The 22,964-nt window shown below is 43.0% G+C and overlaps 9 protein-coding genes and 1 non-coding gene across 10 annotated transcripts; 5 read left to right on the top strand and 5 right to left on the bottom strand.

The window, feature by feature from the left end:
- Positions 1–102: 102 nt before the first annotated feature.
- Positions 103–909, top strand: PFS1 (Pfs1p; the record flags this gene model as incomplete). The annotated part of the gene is made up of 1 exon (XM_022607696.1): positions 103–909. The coding sequence occupies one exon, from the start codon at positions 103–105 to the stop codon at positions 907–909; it is 807 nt and encodes a 268-aa protein (XP_022464266.1).
- Positions 910–1,075: 166 nt separating this feature from the next.
- Positions 1,076–2,767, bottom strand: SSP1 (Ssp1p; the record flags this gene model as incomplete). The annotated part of the gene is made up of 1 exon (XM_022607695.1): positions 1,076–2,767. One exon carries the CDS (start codon positions 2,765–2,767, stop codon positions 1,076–1,078), a length of 1,692 nt encoding a protein of 563 aa, XP_022464265.1.
- Positions 2,768–4,653: 1,886 nt separating this feature from the next.
- SVP26 (Svp26p) lies at positions 4,654–5,328 on the bottom strand (the record flags this gene model as incomplete). Its single annotated transcript, XM_022607694.1, has 1 exon — positions 4,654–5,328. The coding sequence occupies one exon, from the start codon at positions 5,326–5,328 to the stop codon at positions 4,654–4,656; it is 675 nt and encodes a 224-aa protein (XP_022464264.1).
- Positions 5,329–6,448: 1,120 nt separating this feature from the next.
- KNAG0Dtrna2N lies at positions 6,449–6,522 on the top strand. Its single transcript has one exon. It is a non-coding gene; the product is annotated as a tRNA-Asn (tRNA).
- Positions 6,523–6,926: 404 nt separating this feature from the next.
- KNAG0D02680 (uncharacterized protein) lies at positions 6,927–7,775 on the top strand (the record flags this gene model as incomplete). Its single annotated transcript, XM_022607693.1, has 1 exon — positions 6,927–7,775. One exon carries the CDS (start codon positions 6,927–6,929, stop codon positions 7,773–7,775), a length of 849 nt encoding a protein of 282 aa, XP_022464263.1.
- Positions 7,776–10,436: 2,661 nt separating this feature from the next.
- HST2 (histone deacetylase HST2) lies at positions 10,437–11,672 on the top strand (the record flags this gene model as incomplete). The annotated part of the gene is made up of 1 exon (XM_022607692.1): positions 10,437–11,672. One exon carries the CDS (start codon positions 10,437–10,439, stop codon positions 11,670–11,672), a length of 1,236 nt encoding a protein of 411 aa, XP_022464262.1.
- A 103-nt stretch (positions 11,673–11,775) lies between these two features.
- Positions 11,776–13,419, bottom strand: ULP1 (SUMO protease ULP1; the record flags this gene model as incomplete). The annotated part of the gene is made up of 1 exon (XM_022607691.1): positions 11,776–13,419. One exon carries the CDS (start codon positions 13,417–13,419, stop codon positions 11,776–11,778), a length of 1,644 nt encoding a protein of 547 aa, XP_022464261.1.
- Positions 13,420–13,799: 380 nt separating this feature from the next.
- Positions 13,800–14,435, bottom strand: KNAG0D02650 (Rab GTPase family protein; the record flags this gene model as incomplete). The annotated part of the gene is made up of 1 exon (XM_022607690.1): positions 13,800–14,435. The coding sequence occupies one exon, from the start codon at positions 14,433–14,435 to the stop codon at positions 13,800–13,802; it is 636 nt and encodes a 211-aa protein (XP_022464260.1).
- A 412-nt stretch (positions 14,436–14,847) lies between these two features.
- On the bottom strand, positions 14,848–21,144 carry KNAG0D02640 (uncharacterized protein; the record flags this gene model as incomplete). Its single annotated transcript, XM_022607689.1, has 1 exon — positions 14,848–21,144. One exon carries the CDS (start codon positions 21,142–21,144, stop codon positions 14,848–14,850), a length of 6,297 nt encoding a protein of 2,098 aa, XP_022464259.1.
- A 641-nt stretch (positions 21,145–21,785) lies between these two features.
- Positions 21,786–22,769, top strand: LSP1 (lipid-binding protein LSP1; the record flags this gene model as incomplete). The annotated part of the gene is made up of 1 exon (XM_022607688.1): positions 21,786–22,769. The coding sequence occupies one exon, from the start codon at positions 21,786–21,788 to the stop codon at positions 22,767–22,769; it is 984 nt and encodes a 327-aa protein (XP_022464258.1).
- Between the last annotated feature and the right edge of the window lie 195 nt (positions 22,770–22,964).

Below are 22,964 nucleotides of genomic sequence, written 5' to 3'. Positions count from 1 at the left end.
TAAAACTAAAATAAAATAAATTTCCCCACTTCTATAGTCAAAAAATTATCACATCATATTAACACACTACCACTAGGCAAGCTCAACAACAACGAAACTCCCATGCCTCTCAGGAATTCAAGTTTTAAAGAAATAAAACCTCTCCTTCCAGATAATCAGAGACTGAATATTGAAATAAATCAGAATCCACGGAAATCTACTAGAGAAAAGGATTTCAACAAGCTTATTACAAAGGCGTCAAAGAAGAATGGACCACAGTTTAATTCAAAGGATAAACAAAACATTTTTGGTCCGGCAAATGATGTGGGGGATGTGCACGAGAATTACGCCCACGTACATCACGAAACACATATCTGCCAAGAGTTACGCAGGTCCTTTTTACCAACCGGAAATAATCATAATCCGGAGGCTTATAAAATGAAGAAATTTGAGGTTTCTTACCCTCCAATTTTACCATCGCAACCAAGAATAACGGTATCCCAAAGCAAAGATTATGGAGATGCAGCAGAATTTATTAAACTGTCTAAAGAAACTGATTTCATGAAGGACAACTTTGGACAGTTTACCAATCCAAAATATTCCTATATTGGTGGCATGGACCCTCAGCAGCTAGTTGGTATCCCTCACCATTTCAATCCTAGAACTGCCCGAAGCATGTCACATAACGAAAAGGTAAACCTGTGGATAGACAGAATTCCGTTATGGAAACCTGATGGCATGCCTTGGCACAATAGGTGTTTCTCGGTGGATTATTCGTTAGATTGGGACGAAGTTGAATTTGACAAGGACGTTTTGGACGAGTCCTTTGTTATATCAACTACTGATAATGAGGAGCTGGTGTATCTTCAGAGTAAAAAAATTGACTGTTTAACGAGAAGGATGTATAATATGGAGGAGTGGACGGCGTAGAAAAGCCTGAAACTCTGTTAAAGTTGTTTAAATATTTTATATTGAGAAGATTTGAATAATTCAGCTTTTTAGATAAAATAAACAAATAAATATTGTATAAAACGGATTGCTTTCTTCCGAAATGCGAAACTGATTACCGTGTTTGGAAAAAATATAGGAAGAGTTGTTAAATGTCGGTTATTTGATCATCTTCATCTAACATTGCAGACCTCCAACCATTCTCTTTCAAACTTGCAGTTCCCAACGTTCCGTGGGTGTCAAAATTTTGGAAAACAGCATGCCCAATTTCGGAGTCAATAAAATCATCGATTCTCTGATCAACAACATTACTAGGGTAGCCTCCATTTATCTTGGGCTCTAATGACTTTTGATGTACGGCTATAGATTCATTCATCTTTTTTTCTCGTAAGATGTCCCTATCGACAGCCTTTTCTTCAAGTACATTGTTTCTTATTGTATTATTGCACTCTTCCCTTATATGCATCTTTGAGAGGTCTACTCCTTGTTGGTCGTGTAAAATTGTTTCAATCCCTTCATCATCATTATTTTTAGCAGAATCAAACGATGAAGTATCTTCAGATACAGTCTTAAAATTTAGTCGTGGTTCAGCACTTGATGGCAGTGGAGGTGCTTCAATCAAATATTCAAGTTTCTTGTAAACATTCCCTAACAATGGGTCTTTTATATCAAAAACACCGCCCTCCAAAGTCCTATGCACCCGATTTCCAGAAGTTTCAATTCCTATTCCTTGCACGTTTCTCATATTCATAGACTTGGTTAATACCTCAACAGTGCGTCTTTCATCAATATGAGAGAGCTCCATGATAGACTTTTCAACGTACTTTTTGGAAACGTCCTCAAGATTTTTGGTACTGTTGTAAACCTGCTGTGTGAACTCTATAAATATCTCCCTGAAGTCGAGAGTGACACTACTTTCAAATCTGGCCCTTTCTTCCGTTAACCTTGTCTGGGTATCACCCACAAATTCGAGAAGAGCGTGTATGGTACCATCTCCCTTGGAGTTCCTCTTCAATACTGCTTGGTCATATTTTTTTTTCCCCATATGATGTTTCTTCTGGACGTTATTAAATTCCGTTTCCCTTGAACCAGCGACAGTAAGCTTTTCATAAATTTTCTTTAACCCAGCAGCCATATTACTTTCGAATGCAGTATGCGCTTCCAACATAGTGGATATGTTTTTGATGGCGATCCTCACGTCACTGTTGTCATTTATCCCACATTGTGCAACCCAACTATCCAAATCTTTTACAAATCGGTACAGTGCCTTTTCATGGTGGTTGTTCTTCGTTATAACATCCTTCAATTTTTTCTGTAAATTGACAATCGTGCGATTCTTAAAATTCAAAGCTGTATATGCATCCATAATACCTTGAACCTGTTCCCTTTTGCTTTTTAGATCCTTCATATTATCACGATCAAACCGCGTTTTAACTTCGTTGTCATAATTCGGGCTGTCATTTTCGTGGCACTCCCTTGAATATTGATTATATTGTGAGGTCATAGGCGGCCCATTATGTCTTGAACTTGTTGCTGGATGACCGCTAAAATCGTTGACCGATTGCATTACCATTGAATCCTCCTCCACATCTGGGTTTTCAATGGATCCCCCTACACCTTTACTGGTGCCTCGATAATATGAGTTGGGCGGCTCCGCAGTTTGAGTGTCTCTGTCTACAACGGCATGTTCATACGCAGGGGTGTTACTTTTATGAATAGCACCTGAAATCCAGCTCTTCAGCCTGTCCCTTTTCCGTTCCTCACTTTCAGCCTCATTGGGTACGATTCGGCTGTGATTTGGGTCGTGTCCGTCAATCAACCCCTTCCCACCAAAGGGCATGTTGAAAGCTTGTTCTCTATCATCAACTCCAGGATACAAATGGTTACCACTCATTATTGTCTGTAAGGAGCAACGTATTGAGGGAGGCAGAGACAGCAGGGGGAGCAGAACCAACACCACAACCTAAATTTATTGCCCCCTCTTTGAACCTCGAAGTGTTACAATTCCAAATGTTAATTGTTTTCGGAAACATGTCATTTTGTGTCGCCGCATACTTAAAGGCTGAAAAATGCATACAAAAAAAAAAGAGAGTAATTGCATTATACACATTATACATAATGTATTCATACATAAACGATTCGAAATCATACCACTTCTTCCTTTCAATTTTTCATATACTACGGTTTGTGATTCTTGGGCTGACGTTGTTTTGAGTGAAAGCGAAACAAAATCTTCTGCTTGACCGTCGATTGCCTTCAGATGTAACAGTTCAACGTCTATACCATCAACCACTAGGTTTCCATCTCTGGAGGTTTGCATGTTCGTAATTGCTATTTATGCATCTATTAGCTTGACACGGTTCACAGCTGTAGGCGCCTTAATATCTAGCTCCGATCTCTTAGTTTCAATAACGTGTTCAATTTCAGAGTTGTTCGATTTAAAATCCCATAAGGGTGGTGCCTCTTTCTTAACGGTGTCAACAGGATATTCGCCAACCAATCAGCTTCTCCTTAGATATCACACAAGGGGAATATCAGTATTAATCCAGAATAAATACTGGGAGGAGAGGGATATTAGACTGTCTGGAATTTCCAGTAAAAACATTTCCTGTAGTTCAACCCAATATGTGTTGCATACCTTGACCGTATCTCTTTCTTTTTCGACAGATTACTGAAGAAACACCGTGTTAATGTTAGTGACCCTACTCGTAATACAGAACTTTTTAATGTGCTGTCTTTCCAATCTTGCCGATCGAACTACGTCAAAAATTTCATTCCAGACTTTTATCAATCGATCCTTTGATACATTGGTTTACTGTTGCAAACTCTTCACAGTTAACTTGACGGAATCAGTAACGTCCTGACTAATACCAGTGGTACCAAAAAGTGATTGAGTGCAGACAGAATTCCATTACTAGTACCATGTTTCCATTGTATCAATGATATTGGGTTCTCCAGATTGAAGAAGCCAATGACAAATCTGTATGTTTTTTCTTTCTCTCAAAACTTATCGAAAGTAATTTTACCGTGAGTTTTTATAATCTTCTCAAGACACGCATTAAATGATTTTGTACATGTAGATAACATCCGCTCAGCTTCTCCTTTGTAGTGATAATACTGTTCGCTGTGTTTGGAAAAGATCGACGCTAATTTAAATTTAGAACTCTGACGCTCACAAAATATCTCTACCTTAACTTGTAGCTTTATACAAAGCCTAGTAGCTTCTTCATCAGTCCGGAATGTCATAACGGAACTGCCCTTCTCGATCCGTTGTAAAAAGGTTACTAAGTTTTTTAAACTAGCAAGATATCCCTGTTGCCCCCTCAGGTGGTTTTTCAATAGTAATACTATCAACGGAACATTCGTGTAAAAAGTTGGAAAAGGTGTTTTATAATATTCTTACTTCAAATCCTTCAAACAACGAAGCATTGGCGATCAACAGCCTTCGGAAAATTTTCAAAAGAATAAACTTCTATAACCCCACCCGTCATCGTACCATTTCACTACCGTTAAAAAGACTTTGATACCAATATTTAGGTACTCCGACCAGTATTGATTATCTGGGATACAGGTGACACTGACCATTGTGTCTGGATTCCACACTTTTGTTTCGCATCGGAAATGTCAAAAGGGTTGAAAAATTGACAAAGAGAGTCTAACGGATCTAAGATTATATAGTCCCGAAGCATACACAGCATTAACACACACATAATCACATTCCCACTACTAGATAGATAGTCTGTCATATTCTGGCTCAGCAATTTTGAACCCGAATATTCTTAACGAGGAACGGATGAAGCCCCTAACATTGTTGATAGCAACACGGACAAGGTTGATCGTTCTCTTACGAAGCTTAGGTTGAGCCGTTGGATCATCTGTTTTCTTTAGTTCTTCTGCGGTCGGTAGAACGTAGTCACCAGCTGATAAGGAAACAAATAAGGAGAAGGGAATAAACCACACACAGATTGCAAAAAAAGAAGCCACCTCTGAAAAGGTAGCCCTTTTCTTTGGTATATAGTTAGGATTGAATTTGAATTGGGGAGGTATTTCAACGTCGTTGAAGTATTTGAACCATAGATAATGATTCAGAACAGTGCACGCGCAACTCAAAAGGAACGTAGGATTTGTAAAACTGACAAAAGGAAACCCTTTCATATTCTGTAAGTAGAGGACATGAGATGCAATCGCAAAGACAGTTAATTTGAATGGGAATTTATCAAAAATCAATAACGACACCAGTAATCCAATGACACCATATATGGCCCTCGTCAAAAACCGCTTAGTAGGTTCTGAGTATTCTTCGACCAACTCACTAATGTAATAGAGGCCAGAGGCAATAGACAATGTTAAGAACAGGAACCCAAAGAGGTTCCCTGCATAAGAAACCAGTTTCAGGATCATGGTACCAGTTCCTCTTCACGGGGTTCCAAACGTCAACGCCAAGTCGTCGTATTCAACGGTTGCGAAGTTTCCTCTTGAATTTTCATGTTTTCAAAACCTTATTTTCATCGTATATTGAAGATGAAAACGATCACGGTTTCGTAAACTACAAATAACCAGAGCGTATAACTCTCTCAGACTGCTACCTGGCCACTTCATATTGACTGTATATACACCCCGGCTTGTATAGATTTCTTTATAGGGCTGGAACACCAATTCTCCTTCACGTACCTTAAAAATATTCTGGGTAATGTGGGATATTACACGTACTTTACGCGAGACATACAGGCCACAAAGTTCATTATCACTTGACCATTCAGAATGGCGCGGTTTAAGGTGTTCCAGGTTGGGGATTTTGGGAGCAAAGTACTCTACTTCCTGACACATCAACACCGAAGTTTTTCATTTGACTGATATATTACGACAAAAGAGCCCGACACGAACGGTGCAAATATCTTTACATAGGCCGGGGGAGGCGTATTGTGATACAATGTATTGGTTAGTGACAACAGCGGAGAATTCGTACAAGAAAGGCTGCGAGCTAACATCTTTTTGCCTTCCGGTTGATGGCTGGATGAGCCGGCTTTCTTTGGAAAGATTATTGAACGTTGAACTTTGAGCCGAGATGGCTGATTGGGACATATATCGGTAGGTAAACATAAATGGCAATGATACGTTTGATTATTGAAGCTGAGCAGTAAACTTGAATCATGAAGAGTATCTCGTTAAATATAGATTTCTTCCCATCTATGTATTTCTTTGCGTGATGGTACACCCGATTCTATTTTGTTATACGTTATCAGGTTTATTTCAGCCTGGATGTAGCCTATAAGTGCTATGTGCTTACCAATCAAGTTGGTACAACAACTTGTACACAGTGTAGTGCTGTTGTGCCCTCAATTTTAGTCATAATTAGATATCACCGAAGGATAATTGACTATTGACTTGGCCTATTACGTTACAGGCTTTAATTGTTTACCAACAGTTCAGTTTATATCTAAAAATAAAGTATTTAACCACCTATCTTGCTAAAAAAAGTAACTATTTAACATTTACCAAAATTTTTAAAAAATAAATTGAAGACTTCGTGGCCAAGCTGGTTAAGGCGTGCGACTGTTAATCGCAAGATCGTGAGTTCAATCCTCACCGAGGTCGTTTTTTGTAATCACGATTTATAATTTTTTGTGAGTGTAATGGAGCGCTGCAATAGTGAGTGTAAGCGACTATTTCTTCCAGCTCTACAAACACAACATTCGAAATGAAGGATAGCAACGAGAGCTCTTGCTAGTTTTTTTTTGCGCAATTACCTTTTGAAACCTCTTTAAATTTTAAAATGGAACTTTGAAATTTTCTGCCCCGCAATGAGCAAGGTAATTAGAACGTCAGATAGACACTTACGCATTCACCTTCATAATGGAACTATCCAATGTGTTGAGCGTCAAGTGAAGCTTCGTAAAGAGTGACGTAAAAGTCTTCACTAGACGCAGGTTGTGATTACTTCTGAACACGATTTACTCCAAGATCTTGGAGAAGGGAAAGCGGAACATGGCGAGGTGGCCATGGCCGCTAAAAGGAGCACTTATCACTCTCAGATCAAGTGTTTCCACTGTGGAGAAAACCATCCGATTAGTAAGTGCGTTAAGTATAAACGGGACTATCCGGATGCTAATACTTTTAGATCGAATGAAAAAATAGGCGGTCTACAAAGCTTTTATGCATCAATGTATGCATCAACATCACTCCCCAAGGGAGAATTGGTAGTTGATAGCGGAAGCTCCATTCATGTATGCAATGACGCGAGTATGTTTAGTGAGCTTAAGATGGGCAAGCATGAGGAATTGACAGGTATTGTTGGAAATGCTACCATTGAAGGATTTGGAAAAGTTAAGGTCAAGAATTTCCTCTTACACAATGTGGCTTATGTTCCTGGTGTTGATTTCAAGTTGATATCCATTTCAGCGGCAACGGCGACGTCAAAGGGTCGTTTCATATTTGGAAAAATTCCTCTACAGATGATAACCCAAGATGGCGTTAGGTCGACGATGGCTAAGCAAAGAAATGGGCTTTATACTTTAAAATCACACCGCGGAAACTCGCAGAAGAGAGCATATCGATCCTTTGATCCCTGCACAGGCAAGGGAAATTCGCGGAAGAGAGTATATCGAACCTTTGGTGCCTGTACAGGCAAGGTATACTCCAGTAACCAAGTGAAATTTGAAGAATTGAACTTTCCCTTGAAGAACTATTCTTACATCCATGATGTACAATCATATGCTATTTCAACGTTACGGGGAGTATCTGCCTCGCAGGAAATATTCCAACTGGTACCAGATGTTAACACTTCTATGGGAGAAGACAAGTCAGGGGGACTTTCTGAATATTTCGTCATGGGGAGAATGAGAAATTGAATCTGTTCGACCCACCGGGCGAAGCACCGAAGAGTGTGTTTGGGGACGATTTGAACAACCCTAACATAGAGGGCGAAATGTTCTCTATCGCCCGAGATGACATCTGTAGCAAAAGGTCTGCTACAGATACAGGAGGTAGTACAGGCTGCATGAATCCGGTAGAAGCATTGAATAACATTCTTGCTGATGTTGCGAAAACATACCCAGGTTTTCCTAAAAATATTAAAGAGATAAAGGAAACTGTAGACCGGGTCAAGAAGCAAGAGGGTATAATTGACTGCTTACGAACAGCAGCACCGCGGACAAATCACATGAATGATGTGATGACAGAAAATGTGTCTGGAAAGAACGTTAGTGAGATTGGGCATTTGAAACCCATCAAGAAACGTAACGTACAACTTCCAGAGGTACAACAGACGCGTGCAATTCCAACCAAGTTTAATTGATTGATGAGGTGCAGATGGAAAATATTAAGAATGCACTTTCTTATCAGTTGTCAAAGATGCCCGAGAAGCCTTCTCAAGGAGAGATGAGGAACTTTGGAAAGCAGCATGTTAGAAAAAACTGAACATATTTCGGGAACATGACACCTATCAGTTCAATAGTACGTTGGAGGCTATTAATGACTCTTTGGAGGCGACTCCGAGGTCGCTCACGCAGTTGAAGGAGTTTTATTCGACCGACTGCTCGAAGCGCAAGGTTTCCAAGACGCTAGGTGTTTGGGGTGAGGACAAGTTGGAGAAACACTCGTTGCTGACTTTGAAGAACGGTTCTCTGATGTCCTATGTTAACCCGCCGCTATTAGTGCGGTAGGGGAAAGTGAATGTGGTCACAAGAGTTTGGTCCATTGATAACAACTTCAAATTCGAATCTACTTTGAATGTTCATCACAAGTGGGTCTGGGACTGCGCGTTCAGCGCAAATAGCGGATACCTCTTGACAGCGTCATCAGGCCATTACGTCAGACTATGGGATCTGCCCACGAGGAAAGTTGTAAGACAGTATGATGGTCACCACAAGGATGTTGTTTGCGTTGCATTAAACGACGGTTGATTTTCGTTTGATCATTTTAGCATTCACAAGCGAAGGGGAGCAAGGAAAGCCAGTTGAAAAGGTCTCCTTAATCCACATGTTGCTATAGGTGGAATGTAAGGATCTAAGTATGCAACTGGGGCGTGAGATGGTTATCAGGGACCGTGTGGTGCTAGTGCACGGTGGTAAGCCAGTGGAGAAGCGACTGAGTTACCAATTGGACAATCTGATAAAAGCGTACAGGAGGATCGAGAAGGAGTATTTAGAGGTTGAAAGAAGAGCAAGGGATAAATCTTTAGGTGCCCGTACTCAGCGTGGCAGTGACAGCAAAGGTTCCAGTGACAGAGCGATAATGAAGAGGAACTATCTTACAGATTAAATGTGGTAAGAACTTCATTTATCTCCTGCTAAAAGTACCTTTACACTACACGTCAGTATGCAGTATCAAAAGGGGGCTCCTATTAATATTATCGTGAACACAGATGCTACTTCGGAGTCATCCCTGGATCTCCCTTATTCTACTGGGGGGTAGGTGATGTTTATGGCTGGCGGTGCAGTTACGTGGAGTTCAACGAAGATAAGAATGGTGGTATGTTTATCGTCAACAAAGGCTGAACACGAAGATTTATCATAGACCGCCATACCTCAAGGGGAGGTTTGAATATGGTTATTAAAGAGTAACGCTGAAATCGACATACCTTAGAAATGGTAGTAAGATGGTTATTCAAGAGGCTCACTGGAGCTTTTACATCGGGAAAGGTATGGGTACTCAAAACAACCGAAGCCGGTCACTCTGCCCAGATCAGGAACCAGCAGCGCTACCAAATCTGGAACAGCAACGGCAAGTTCTGTACCCCCTCGGGAGACGATCACCATGTGCCGGAGATGACTGGGTGTCATTTCCAGGTCCGTGCTACGAAGCGTTTCTAGCACAACCTTACTAAGTTGGATAGAGTGAGGGATGGAGCCTATGAAGTCAGTGCTTCCACACCATCTACGGTAGAGTATCCAATATGACTTGCTGTGGATTACCGAGCATTGTGTATCTCGGATCGAGGGGGAGATCAAGGGTCATCCTCGTATACATGCTATGAACATGATATAGCAGAACCTCACTATGATGAATAAAGTGAGCTGTGGATTCTGGAAGAGTCAGAATAATCACACCGTCTACAGTATAGTATCAAATACGGCTTTCTATAGACTACCGAAGGTCAAAAGGCTTCGGTTTGAGGGGGTGATCAAGTATCACCCTGGTACTCAGTCTGCTAGCACGATGCAGCGGACTGGTACATTGTTGTAAGAAATGCAAACTAAATGATCATAGCGGTTGGCTACATCTGGCATCGATTAAACAACGTGTAAGAACCTGAGTAGTTTAGAGATGCGATGGTTTGCGGATTGCAGAAGTAGGGGGGTATGTTGAGCATCAAGTGAAGCTTCGTAAAGAGTGACATAAAAGTCTTCACTAGACGCAGGTTGTGATTACTTCTGAACCGCGCGTATAGAAAGAGAGACTAGTGTGCTAGTCTCTCGTAGCTGAGCTGTTATGTAGAAGGTAAGAAGAATAACAAATTATTGTAAGAAAATATGAGTACATTGAGCCCAGAAGAAAAGAGAGACAAGTACATGAAGTACCTGGTTCAACACGATGATGCAAATTTGAAAGCAGTTAAGAAGTTAGGCTTTTTGCTTCGAAAAACATCTGGTGCTAACGTAATATTTATGGTTGGTGCCGGTATTTCAACATCTTGTGGTATCCCTGATTTCAGGTCGCCGGAGACAGGCCTTTATAGAAACCTTGCTAAATTGAATCTACCATTTGCAGAGGCAGTGTTTGATATCGATTTCTTTGAAGAAAATCCCAAACCATTCTACACTTTGGCTAAGGAACTCTACCCTGGTAAGTTCAAACCTTCAAAGTTTCACTTCTTCATGAAATTATTTCAGGATGAGAATCGATTACGCAGAATATACACGCAGAATATTGACACATTGGAAGCGCAAGCAGGTATTAATGCAGAATACATTGTTGAAGCACACGGGAATTTTGCTTCGAACCATTGCATTAAGTGTAAGAAACAGTTCCCGATGAACTATTTTAAAGAAAAACTGGATTTTAAGACTGAAGATAGCATCGATTTTGCGCGATGCGATCACTGCAAAAGCCTGATAAAACCGAATATTGTGTTTTTTGGTGAGAATCTGCCGGCCAGATTCTTCGATACATGGGAAGACGATCTCGAAACCTTAGAGGACAAATCATCAGCGAGTGAATATATTGTCATTGTCGCAGGTACTTCGTTAGCGGTTTATCCATTTGCATCTCTCCCACACGAGGTCCCGGCAAAAATCCGTAGAATACTAATTAACAAAGAGATGGTTGGTTCGTTTGCTCAGGAAAAACGCAAAACCGATTTAATGTTCAAGGGCAGTACTGATGACGCTGCCCAAAGATTGGCAGAAGAAATGGGCTGGAGTGAAAAATTGAAGAAGTTGTGTAATGAGTTTGAAATTAAACAAATTGATACCAAGAAAGAAATCTCTGAAGTCATGTCGGAGATGAAGAAGTTGACTATAAACAAAGACGAAAGTGACAACGAAAAACCCGAGGCTATTGAGATTTCAGAAAAGTTGGGAAAATTAGGATTGTCTTCAACGCCTGTGAAAGAAGAGCCAGAGTCTTCAAAAAAGGACGTGTTGAAGGAGGCGAAAGATAAAACGGAGCCAAACGAAATTAGTGATAGTTTAAAGGAGGAAGCAAGCACCGAAAGTAGTTTAGATAAATTAGAGGAACATAAATCTCCTCACAATGAATCGGAAAGTAGTAACAAAGAAGAGAAGGTATCAAACCAGCCTACATAACAGTGGAATTTGTGCTCCTGCCTCTCAATACTGACGATAGAGTCTTTGAGTTCGCTTCGAGATTCTCAAATATGCATGTTTTTTTTCTACATATACTTCCTGACTACTTATCACCGCCAGATAATATCAGACCCGCTATATAGTATCTCATTTTTACGGCATCCTTTGCAGAGAAAGTTAATTCTGAGTCCGTTGACAAATATAGTGTGTTCATGCACACGTAAATCCCACAATCAAAGCCGTTTGGTTGTTGAGGGCAGTCTGCATGAACCAGCTGAAAATTTTCGCCTATTTTCTGACCACTTTCCTCGCTGATGTATATTTTCAAGTCATTCAGGATGGCAAAACTTATCGCACTAGGTCCATTCGTCAGTGAGTCAACGTAAACTATTCTCTCCCTCCTCAGATCTATCAGTCCAAGTGCCCAGTGCGATTGCTTTAAGTTTATCGGAACAAAAATTTTATCCAGTTTATCGATAGTGACCTTCTTTCTTTTCATCCACCTTCTGACACCTTGGTATCCACGTTCAGAGAGACTTGTATAGAAAAAAGAGTTGAAGGCTACAGTGTTCTCGGTATTGTTTTCAATGAATTTCATGAAAAACTCAATTATCGTGTCATTTAGCCACCTCCTTGGCGCTAGAGTCTTGAAATCTCTGATGCCCACCTCAATATTCTCCTTGTTATATAACACAGCAGCGTCTTTTCTTTCTAGAGTACTTTGAATATGTCTCAAATCTTTTTCCTTCAAAGTTGGAATAATATTGGCCTTTCCAGCTGATTCTCTCTTCTGTCTTATGCTTTCCTGAATTCTCCTTCTTTCCTGGGTCAATTCTCTGTAATTTTTAAACTCATTCTCTAAGTTTGATAGTTTCTTATCGAATAATTTCTTGTTGTCATGATACCTTTGACGTTTCTCCTCTAATGACGGTATTTTTTTCTCCTTTACAAATACCACGTCATTGTCTTGTGATTCTTTGGAAGTATGCCCCTCTAGTAGTAGTATATTTCTGATTTTTTCGGTCAACATCACCACTGAGTTCCTCCATTTGCTAGTCGAAGACGGCTCCATGACCTGTTTATCTCGGTTTAGTAATTGTAACTGATGTTTCCGTTCATCAGCAATGACTTTCGGAATACAATACTCGCCGTTGAAGATTTCTCTTAGGCAGGCCAGTTCATCAGATTCAGATCGTAAAATTACATCGGCATCGTCAATACCATTTTTATATTTCGTTAGGGTTTTTCTTTTAAAAAATGTTGTACCGTAATCAGCCTTCTTGTTCGATGATCCAATCTCGGTTGTTTCCCACTTATTCCAGCCAAACGGATCCTTAGAAAGATTTAGCTTTTTATCATTCACTTCTTGTCGTTTGGGTTCAATACCCATCTCCGCTTCATTGGCGGGTCTTTTCTTCTTTCTAGGTATGAGTAACGTGTCTTGGTCCCTTTGGCGCTTTGCATCCTTAACGGGCACTTCACACTCCGCATCCTCATTTGTTTTACCGCTGTGGGATAGACGTGAAAACAGTCTATTCCAAAGATGCACACCGTGTGCAGTCCCACCCATCTCGCTCTCTTCCTCATCTGTTTTGGAACCGCCCGATTTTGCTAACTTATTTGAAGCGCTCGGTATGCTACTGTGCTTTCTGGCTTCGTTGCCCCGTGAACTGTGAGTGGACAACATCGAATATAACGGAGTATATTCACTCTTATCTTTGTTTCGCTCAAAACCAACGAGAGACATCCCCAGGATCCCCTTTTATCTCCCAAAATCGAGGAAGTAACCAGCAATGAATATGCTTCTTCTTCTACTTCTTTTTTATATATTATTTTTTTTTCATATTGTATTTGACGTGCGATTTCGACCTTTAAGTCGCTGGACATATTGGACAGTTTGATGTACTTATACACACACACACATATATATATACATACTTTATGCACATATACTTACGTGGCAGACATGATGGTTTTAAAGTCTGTACCGTTTCCGTCACTGATAACCATTTGAACAATTACACGACACAAATTTGCTTATACGTGCGTGCGTGAGTGTGTGAGAGATGGGAGAGGAGAGGGGCAGTTGCCTGAGAAAAACAAGGGAACAGTAGATAGTGACAGTACTCAACAGCAATTCGAGGAGCTTTTCTTGCCGTTTTCGTTAATATTCACACCGCCCTTACTGTTTCCGCGGCCAGCCGTGCTGTCGGCCGCACTTTGGCTATCGAGTCTTCCTTGAATAAGCTTTGCCAGCGTAAAGAACACCTCGTTGACGTTTGTGTCGTCCTTTGCGCTTGCTTCCACAAATGGAATCCCCAATTCCTTCCCCAGGGCCTCACCTTGTTCATGTGTGACCAGTCTTGTGTCCATGTCACATTTGTTCCCAACCAACAGAAGTTGTGCGTCGTCAGTAGCGTGGTCGCTCACGGTCTTGAACCAATTCTTGACGTTCTCAAATGTCCGTTCATCGGTGACGTCGTACACAAGAATGATCCCCATGGCCCCACGGTAGTACGCCGTGGTAATTGTTCTGAACCGTTCTTGCCCGGCAGTGTCCCACAGTTGTAGCTTGATCTTCTTTCCATTGATATCGACCGTTTTAATCTTGAAATCTATCCCAATGGTGGTAATGAACGACGGAGAGAATTTATCCTCCACGAAACGGACCAGTAAACACGATTTCCCAACACCGGAATCACCAATTAGCAACACCTTCATGATACTGTCATATTGTTTGCTATTTTCCCCCGAGGCAGACATCTTAATTCTATCTGAACTGTGTCTCTATGTGTTATACGTATGTTTGTGATATATCTACACCGATTGGCAATTGGAACAGTGAGAGAAGGGGAGGGAAATAATCAGTTGCGAAGCTAAATCGAGAAAGATAAAAAAGCACTAAAACCTCAGGATAATTTGCTCTGCTTTTTCCAATCAACGAGTTAATACACAGAAATTGAAGTTAATTGATAAAGCGATATGAATGGGGTGAAACTCTTAGCCGTACACCAACTGTAAACCAAATGCAAACTATCGCGAATTTCCCACACAAAGAAACATCAATATTTTATTCGAAGTTTTTCCGCTTCCGAAATTAAAACAGAGGAACGGCATCTAGCGTCCGGGCAACGGGCAACGGGCAATGGGTAGCGGGTCCGGCGGATCCGCTGCACTACGCGTAGTAGCTCCTCCACATGACACCTTCCAAATCCTCCAGTTCATCGCTTGTGAACACCGTCCTATCGAATTGCCACGTGTCCGTTCTCACTTTCTTGAATTCGGCAATTATGGCCTTTGCAGAGGCGCCCGCGACACCGTTGGTTCGGGCCCACGACGACAGTCTGCTCAGCTGCTCAGGAATCCATCTGGGCAAGGGGAACACGTAGGGGAAGGCAGATATGATGGCACCAAGACCGATGACGCTTCCGTGAATGCGCGAGTCTGTTTTCGAATGCTCCTGTTTTTGTTCCCAGGTCAGACCATCCAGCTTGGAGGAGAAGCGCGATATCAGCTGGATCAGCGCTTGCTCGGACTCAATGTTGTGGACAATATCTGATAGTACATCGGCCGCACGGTCTCTTACCTCAACGAGCTTGTCGTTGTACAAGTTGGTCACTATAAACTCCATGATGATATTTTTTTGTTCCTGGTCTAGTCGCAACAGATGTGCAGACAGGAAGAACTGGATAAAGCTTAGTTTCAATTTCAGTTGGTGGGAGGATTCCTTCTTACTCGGTTTGGCACACATTAGTGCGGCAATTGAACACATCTCCTTATCACGAACAGGCAAGTACGCGATCCCAAGGAAGATGGTGGCTGCATCGATGCCTGCCAACTGGCAGGTTTCCTTTTGTAAGATCAAACGTAATAAAAATGGAATAATGTAATCCACAAGGTAAGGGAAAAGAATGACTTTATTGGGTCCCTTTATCATCTCGGTTGTCCAATAGTACATTGTCGAGGATAGGTAAAAGTATCTCGTCTTGATGCTTTCTTGCGGGGTTAGATCTTTGCCCCTTATATGCAAAGTGTACTCCTCAGAGATCAATTGGAAATGCCTCTTGATCACGGTGTCAATTTTAGATGTTGCCCATTTCATTGGCAGACCTAACCCGTCAGCACTCATCTCGGCTTCTAACAACGCCTTGGGACTGTCCATAGATGGGTAGCACATGTTCTGAATCAACGTAACAAATAACTTCGCAACGGCTTCCCGCACTTGATCGTACGGGTGGTCAAAAATAAGTGTGTCTATGACGTGACTCATATCAGGAGATCTAAACTCTGTACCGATAGCGATACTCCGCAACATCAACAACTTGTAAGCTTGATGTGCAGCTGCGTCAGAATTACTATCAAGCACGGTCTCGACATGAGAGAAGATTTCAAACAGTGGTGGACATCTTCTGATGTCGTAGAGCGTAGGAATCCACCAACAGAACGTGCTCCAAATTTCAAAGGCATCCTGGTTCAGTTCGTTATTCAAACAATCTTTCAAAAACCTGGAGGCAAACGTATTACGAGCCTTCAACTCATCCTTAGCCATGTACTTATCACCACAGAGCAAACTGGAAAAGATTTCTACAGACATAATCATTGCTGCTTTGTCGTATCGATCGTAGTATTTGGTACAGAGATCGAACAAGTCATTCAAAGTAATCGCTGTAGTATGCTTTTCGGTGATCAAAATAATCATCAAAACGAAAAATGAAACGTTACCGCTGCTGAAGACAGTACGACTCTCGTTATCTTGGACCAGTGTTGTCGTAACATCTATTAGCCATTGCTTGCTCACCAATGAACCCAAGCAGTTCACAGCATTGATGTCTTCTTGCTTCAAGTTGATTTGGACAGGTTCAGCCTTCAACACTTTCATCTCTCGTCCCCAACATAACCAACCTACAAACGGGCGACAATCAATAAAGAAGTTTGGATGCTCCAAGTTATTCATTTCAGCTTGGAACTTCTTTTTGAAATCAATTTCTGATGACTGAATCACCTCCACAAAGGATGGATCAAAACTGCTTCGATACGCATTAGAGATGTCGTACTTGTAGTCAGACAAGGAAAATATTTTGTTGAATATCCCAAGGTAAGATCTAACTACCAAATGGACCATATCTGGGTGCTTTTCCCTTGTTTGTTCGTGGAGTAGGGAAACGGCTTTGACATTTGTAGATATCTCTAGACTGGACTGTAGTCTACTGAGAAATCTTACTAGAATAATTGGAATTTTCCACGTTGCTTTATTTTGCTTGTTTAGCACATCCAGTAGAGTTTCTTGCAGACTTGTCAACAACTGTAAGTAGTACTGACGTTTGTTGTCCTTAGATTCCCTGATAGCCTTCACCCTTGCAGCCATGTACTGGTCAGTCGGTGCGATCGGTGTGAACATCCTTTCATCGTGGACGCAAATACTGGAAGGAATCTTCAGTCCACCGACAATGTTAAGCAGTAAACGCTCGGCAAGAACACCAACATCAAGTTCGTTGATATTACAACATTCGATGAGCAACAAGACCAGATCTTTCAAATTTTTGAAATCTGACATAATCTTCCGATGAATCTTCTTCACCAAGAGTAATTTCAGCACAACTTCGATTTTCTTGTGCGATTGGGTTTTTACACCTTCCCTTAAAGACGTCATGACAACACCCATTATTGTCGCATAAGATCCAATTACTTGCTTCATACAATGTACAAGGGTTCCTTGCGCTGGCTTGTAAACATCCGGATATATGGAAATTGACAAAGAAATGATGTCCATAAGCAATTTTTTTTCCAATCTAGAGGGATAACGATTTGTTGAGTGTAGCATGACGCGACTCTGGTGGTATTCGTTGATTTTGATTGCAAATAACGTTCGAGTGTACGGTTTGTCCACATGTGCCAAGGACTGGATATTTTCCAAGAAATCGCAATCCAAAGTTGCTGTCGAGTCCTCGTTAAAAACAGTTTCCTGTCCAACATCGGTGAAAAATACTTTCATACCATGGAGTATGATTTGGTTCATGATTGTATTGTTTTCGTGGTGCTCGATTAAAAACAAGTATACCTTGTGGAGAAGACCCCCGATCCTGTCCCTGATCTTGTGCACTTCAAAATACAATGGGTTCCGCAACTTTTCTGCTTCAGTTTGACCAAAACAGTAGTTGCAGGCAAAGATGTTCAGTTTCTTGAAACCGGTACTTTTATTAACACAGCATAGGTCGTCTGAAATATCATTGTCATCGGTGTCAGGTACTGCTGGCGTGCATATCCCCGAGGGAACCTCAGAGGCATTATCACCATTGATGTCATCAGCATCGAAAATGAGGATGTCTTCTGGGCTTGTGTCTTTGTTGACCACATCGGCGCTCTCCTCATCCCTGGCGAGATCATCATCTGCACCAGCGGTCAACTTCGGAGCGTGCCCGTCTGTCGCCTCCGCGCCCAGTTCGTCATCATCCCAGGTCGCCAACCTCACCCCTCTTGAAGCGGTTTTACCCCTTGTCAATTCATTAAACTCAGGGTCGAACAGTAAACTTGCACCTGAGAGCGAATGTGTGATGATCAAGATATACTTCTGAAGCTGGTCACAGTACACAGTATCTGACTGTGGCGACTCCAACAGTTTCTCCAATTTCGTAATGCACCAATCCACCATCTGGTTCAGGATGTTCACGGCAACGTCAATCTCCTGTTTTGAGGGGACATGCCATAATAAGTCCTGGATTTGGAACCTGCGTTCATCGAATTGCAACGCGCCCCATTTCTCACTCGTGGATAGTGTTGATTCTTCCGGGAAGAGGCGTGCCTCAGTCAGCTCTGTGGTAGTTAGCGTTGCGAGGGAGCTGTGTACGATGATCGAGGTGATGACGTCAAGTGGTGGGTTCGTGACATTTCCAAATAAGTACTTCATGAACTCGATGAGTTCGTCCTCGATGGAGATCAGCGCCTCGTGTGATTGTCTCAACACGTCATTCAACGAGTTCAGGAACATCACAAGCCTGATATCCCTCTTCTGGATCTCCGAGGAGCTTCTCACGGAGGCGGCACCGCGCTCGATCTGCTGCTTGACATTAAAGAAGATGGTTCTGATGAGGGGTGCCGCCGAGGCTGGGTCTCTCTTCACGATGGCTGAGAGTGCGACGCTGACGAGCTCGTAGTTTGGATCCTTCTCTCTGAATGCGTCGTTGTCCCAGAACACTCTTTGGAACAATTCTGAGTACACTTTGAACGTACGGTTGTCCATTGATTCGATCATGAGCAACGTTGTTTGGTTCAGTTTCGTGATGAAGGCCTCCTCGAGTTCTACGTCCACGAAGTGGAACAGTTTCTCGACGTACACTCTCAGGATATTTTCAAAGATAGTGGTCGAGGCGTTGAATAACTTTTCCAAGTCCGCCCCCTTCTGCGTGTCCAATTCCGGTGTGGATTTCGCACACTTCAAATGGATGAAATGTGCCTCGATAAAAGGTAAAGTGTGCGATTCGAAAGTCAAAGTATCTTCACCAGCAGGGAGGGTAGTAGTGGCAGCCTCGAGGGGTACGAAGCTTGTAATGGACACAATCCCGTTCAATAGGTTGCTTGTCAAATTGATATCGTTCAAATCGATTTTGGCGACTAGTAGGGACATGATGTTTGTGATATGAATTCTATAAATCTTATGGAGAGTCATGTACCTAACGATCCTAGTGAACTGTTTCAACGATGCAATGATTCTGTGTCTTGAGTGGATGTATTCGCCTGCGAGGGCGTCGTAGATGTCGGTTAGTACTCTGTCAAAGATAATGTGTTGATTAGATGGTTTTAAGTCAAGCAGGTACGCCATGCTGGAGATGTAGTAGTTTGCGACATCTGCTGTTTTGTTCTGCGACCCTGTGAAGAGCACTTCAACAAACACGGAGGTGATCTTGGAGTGGCACTCGTTGGTCAATGCAAAATGTGGGGTGTGATCGCACAGTAATTCCCTCTGCCTTCTGCCGTGGTACATCTTGATAAAGGCGTGGACAAATTTGGCGATAGGTCTTGTCCAGAACCCAGTGTTGGAAGGGTGAACAAAAGTTTCTATCGATTTGACCAAACTGATGAGTTTCCTCCAGAATGCGGTGTTGTTGTGTGGGTTAATGGAGTACACGAAGGGCCGAACTGTCCTGGAGTACGAGTGGATTTGTCCGTCTGCCCTCAAATGGCCCTGGAGTCTGTTGAAAAGAAAGCTCATCTGAGTTGGCGTGAACAGCCCGTATTCCGAGAAGTGGTCCCTGGACCAGGTATCCGTGTTGTGAGCTTGATCTTCCAGAAGAAACCTTTCGTGGAAATCCTCTGCGACGGACCCAACAAAATCGTACATGTGTGTATCGATGGCGACACCTGGACTCACTGAACTCCAAATGCTGAAAAATACGGGGAAGTAAGTCAAAATGTTGTCCCTTCCTGCCGTTGTCGAGTAATGGTAGGGGACGTAGGAATTGATGATGGGTAGGACCATTGACATTGTTGAAGGTGCGAAGCTTGCTAGTAGGAAATCGAGTGTGTCACTTAGGATCGGCTCCCCCGCGTCCTCCTTGAAGAACGGTCTCGCCAAGTGTGCCAACTTGAGAAGCAATCTGAACAATTGCAAATCGTCTCTTGATTGGATATCGTACCTGGCGAAGTCTGCGTCTGGGTAGGGCAAGAACTGCGTGAGAAATTGAAACATTGGTGTGTGGTCTAACACTAGCCCATTATCCCTGAGTAATTTTGTGAAGTTAGTACCACTGTCGTCCGTGTTTACAAGTAACTCTAGGATCTCGACGTGCAATTGTCTGTAAATCTTTTGCCCCTGTGTGAGTGCGAGATGGTAGTACACTGTAGTGAGGGCTGCCCTCAGCGTCAATGGCATTGGAACAACACCTGAATTGAGACAATTGCGCAGTTCGTTCGTCCAGTGGTTGACGTTCACTATAGACTCTGACCGTTCCGTGATCTTCCCCGAGACGTTGAAGTCCGGAGCAGTCAGTTCATCAATGTATTCAGCGACGTCTCCACTCTCATCCGCGAAAGCCATCATCATCTGTTGTTCCTCGTCATCGTTCTCCTCTGCCTCATCGAAAGTAGCAATATCTGACTCGTTGATATCCACTGCACCAAGGGACCCATCCTCAGCTAAATCCCTAGCGTTGAGCGCAACAATCCCTTGTATATCCAACGAGCTAATCGCTGCGTACAAATTGACCACCACATGGCAGAGGTACTTACTCTGAACAGTGACATCCGGAACTCTATAGGGCAAATGCGAAGCTGGGTTAAACTTGGGGGGGTCCAATCTAGTGAAATGACTGGACCCAGTATTGTACAACTCTGAGGGAACCCCGTCCACTGCAATATCCAGTGCATATCGTTCCAGTCTCTGTTGAAACAGACTGCCCCCCTGGCGGCTGTCCCGTGGGACCTCCGCCACTTTACCGCGCTTGTTCGGCGAGACCGTGCTCTGGCGAGATCTCTTCATCTGGGAAAGTATCTAAAGGCGGGAACAAGACTGGGTCACCCTTCTTGAGTGGTATCCTCTCTCTGCGCTCTTAGCACTTACCTTCTGCCCCATCCAATACTCTTGAGATCTGCTCTCTTGTTCCCATTATAATAATAAATTTTTTCCACAACGTCATTTTCCTCCTGTTTTGCAATTCCCGTGTTCGAAACTCGAGTGAAGCAGGCCCGTTTTTTGTTTGCTCTGACTTGTCCTGACCTGTCCCAATCCGTCATTTGTCCATGTCCATTTGTCCCACACCAAAAACGGCAACACCAAAACATCCCAAACAGGAAATACTACCCGGCCCCCTAACCCCGCACTCGCAAAATCCGCACCGCCAAAAACGCAAAACACGTCACTTTCGACGAAACCCCTCCCGCTCCCCTCCCCTCGACTCCCCTCCAAAAAGCGTGTTTCGCTCAGAAACAGCCGCAGAGACACCGAAAAAGGGGGCTCGCAGACGCTGAAAAATTGCAAAATTTGAAGAACGACTCGAGAGCGCAGCAGGTTATAAAGAGAGGCAGGTAAGGGAACAACCGGGAGCGAGGGTTGTTGTGGTAGATTGCAGACCTGGAACACTTTAGTAGACACTAATTCACCCCGCACCACATCCCCACACAATGCACAAGACATACTCTTTGAGAAACGCAAGGGCTCCTACCGCACAGCAGTTGCAGCAGCCACCACCACCACCTTCGAGCACGAAGTCGCGGTTCTTCGGGAAGGCGTCCCTGGCGTCGACGTTCCGTAAGAACGCCGCTGGCAATTTCGGACCCGAGCTGTCCAGGAAGCTGTCGCAGCTCGTGAAGACCGAGAAGGGCGTGCTGCGCGCCATGGAGGTCGTTGCCAATGAGCGCAGGGCCGCCGCGAGACAGTTGTCCCTATGGGGGGCCGAGAACGACGACGACGTCTCGGATGTCACTGACAAGCTTGGTGTGCTGCTTTTCGAATTGGGTGAGTTGCAAGACCAGTTCATCGACAAGTACGACCAGTACCGTGTCACTATGAAGTCCATCAGGAACATCGAGGCCAGTGTGCAACCTTCCAGGGAGCGCAAGGACAGAATCACCGATGAGATCGCACACTTGAAGTACAAGGACCCTATGAGCACGAAGGTGCCCGTTTTGGAGCAAGAATTGGTCAGAGCAGAGGCTGAGTCCCTAGTCGCAGAGGCACAGTTGTCCAACATCACCAGAGAGAAGTTGAAAGCGTCGTACAACTACCAGTTCGACTCCATGAGAGAAATGTCCGAGAAGTTCGCACTGATTGCCGGTTACGGTAAGGCGCTACTGGAATTGCTAGACGACTCGCCAGTCACCCCAGGTGAGGCTAGACCCGCTTACGACGGGTACGACGCATCCAGACAGATCATCATGGACGCAGAGGCCGCATTGGAGGCATGGACCCTAGACGTCGCCGTCGTCAAGCCAACTTTGTCGTTCCACCAGACCGTCGACGATGTCTACGAGGACGTCGAAGAGGACGAGGACGAAGATGGACAACAAATCCACCACGAGGAAGTCGAAATCGAAGAAGAACCAGTTGAAGAGGTCCACGAAGTTGAACACGAAGAGCAACAACCAACGGAACAGGACGGTTACTGAACGGCCGTACCCTTCTAACAATTGACTAACTTCCTTCTATCTTTCTTTTTTATTTCTTTGTTATTTCTTATCTTTCTCTTTTAAGTTCAATTGTTACTGTTATTATTATTATTATTATTATTATCAACAGACAAGTAATATCTACATGAATATATCATACTATATTTTTAATGCTAATTCTTCCTCTCTCTCTCT

Source organism: Huiozyma naganishii, chromosome 4 (genome assembly GCF_000348985.1).
Source record: "Huiozyma naganishii CBS 8797 chromosome 4, complete genome".
NCBI classification, from domain to species: domain Eukaryota; kingdom Fungi; phylum Ascomycota; class Saccharomycetes; order Saccharomycetales; family Saccharomycetaceae; genus Huiozyma; species Huiozyma naganishii.
This window is presented reverse-complemented; position numbering and strand designations above follow the sequence as displayed.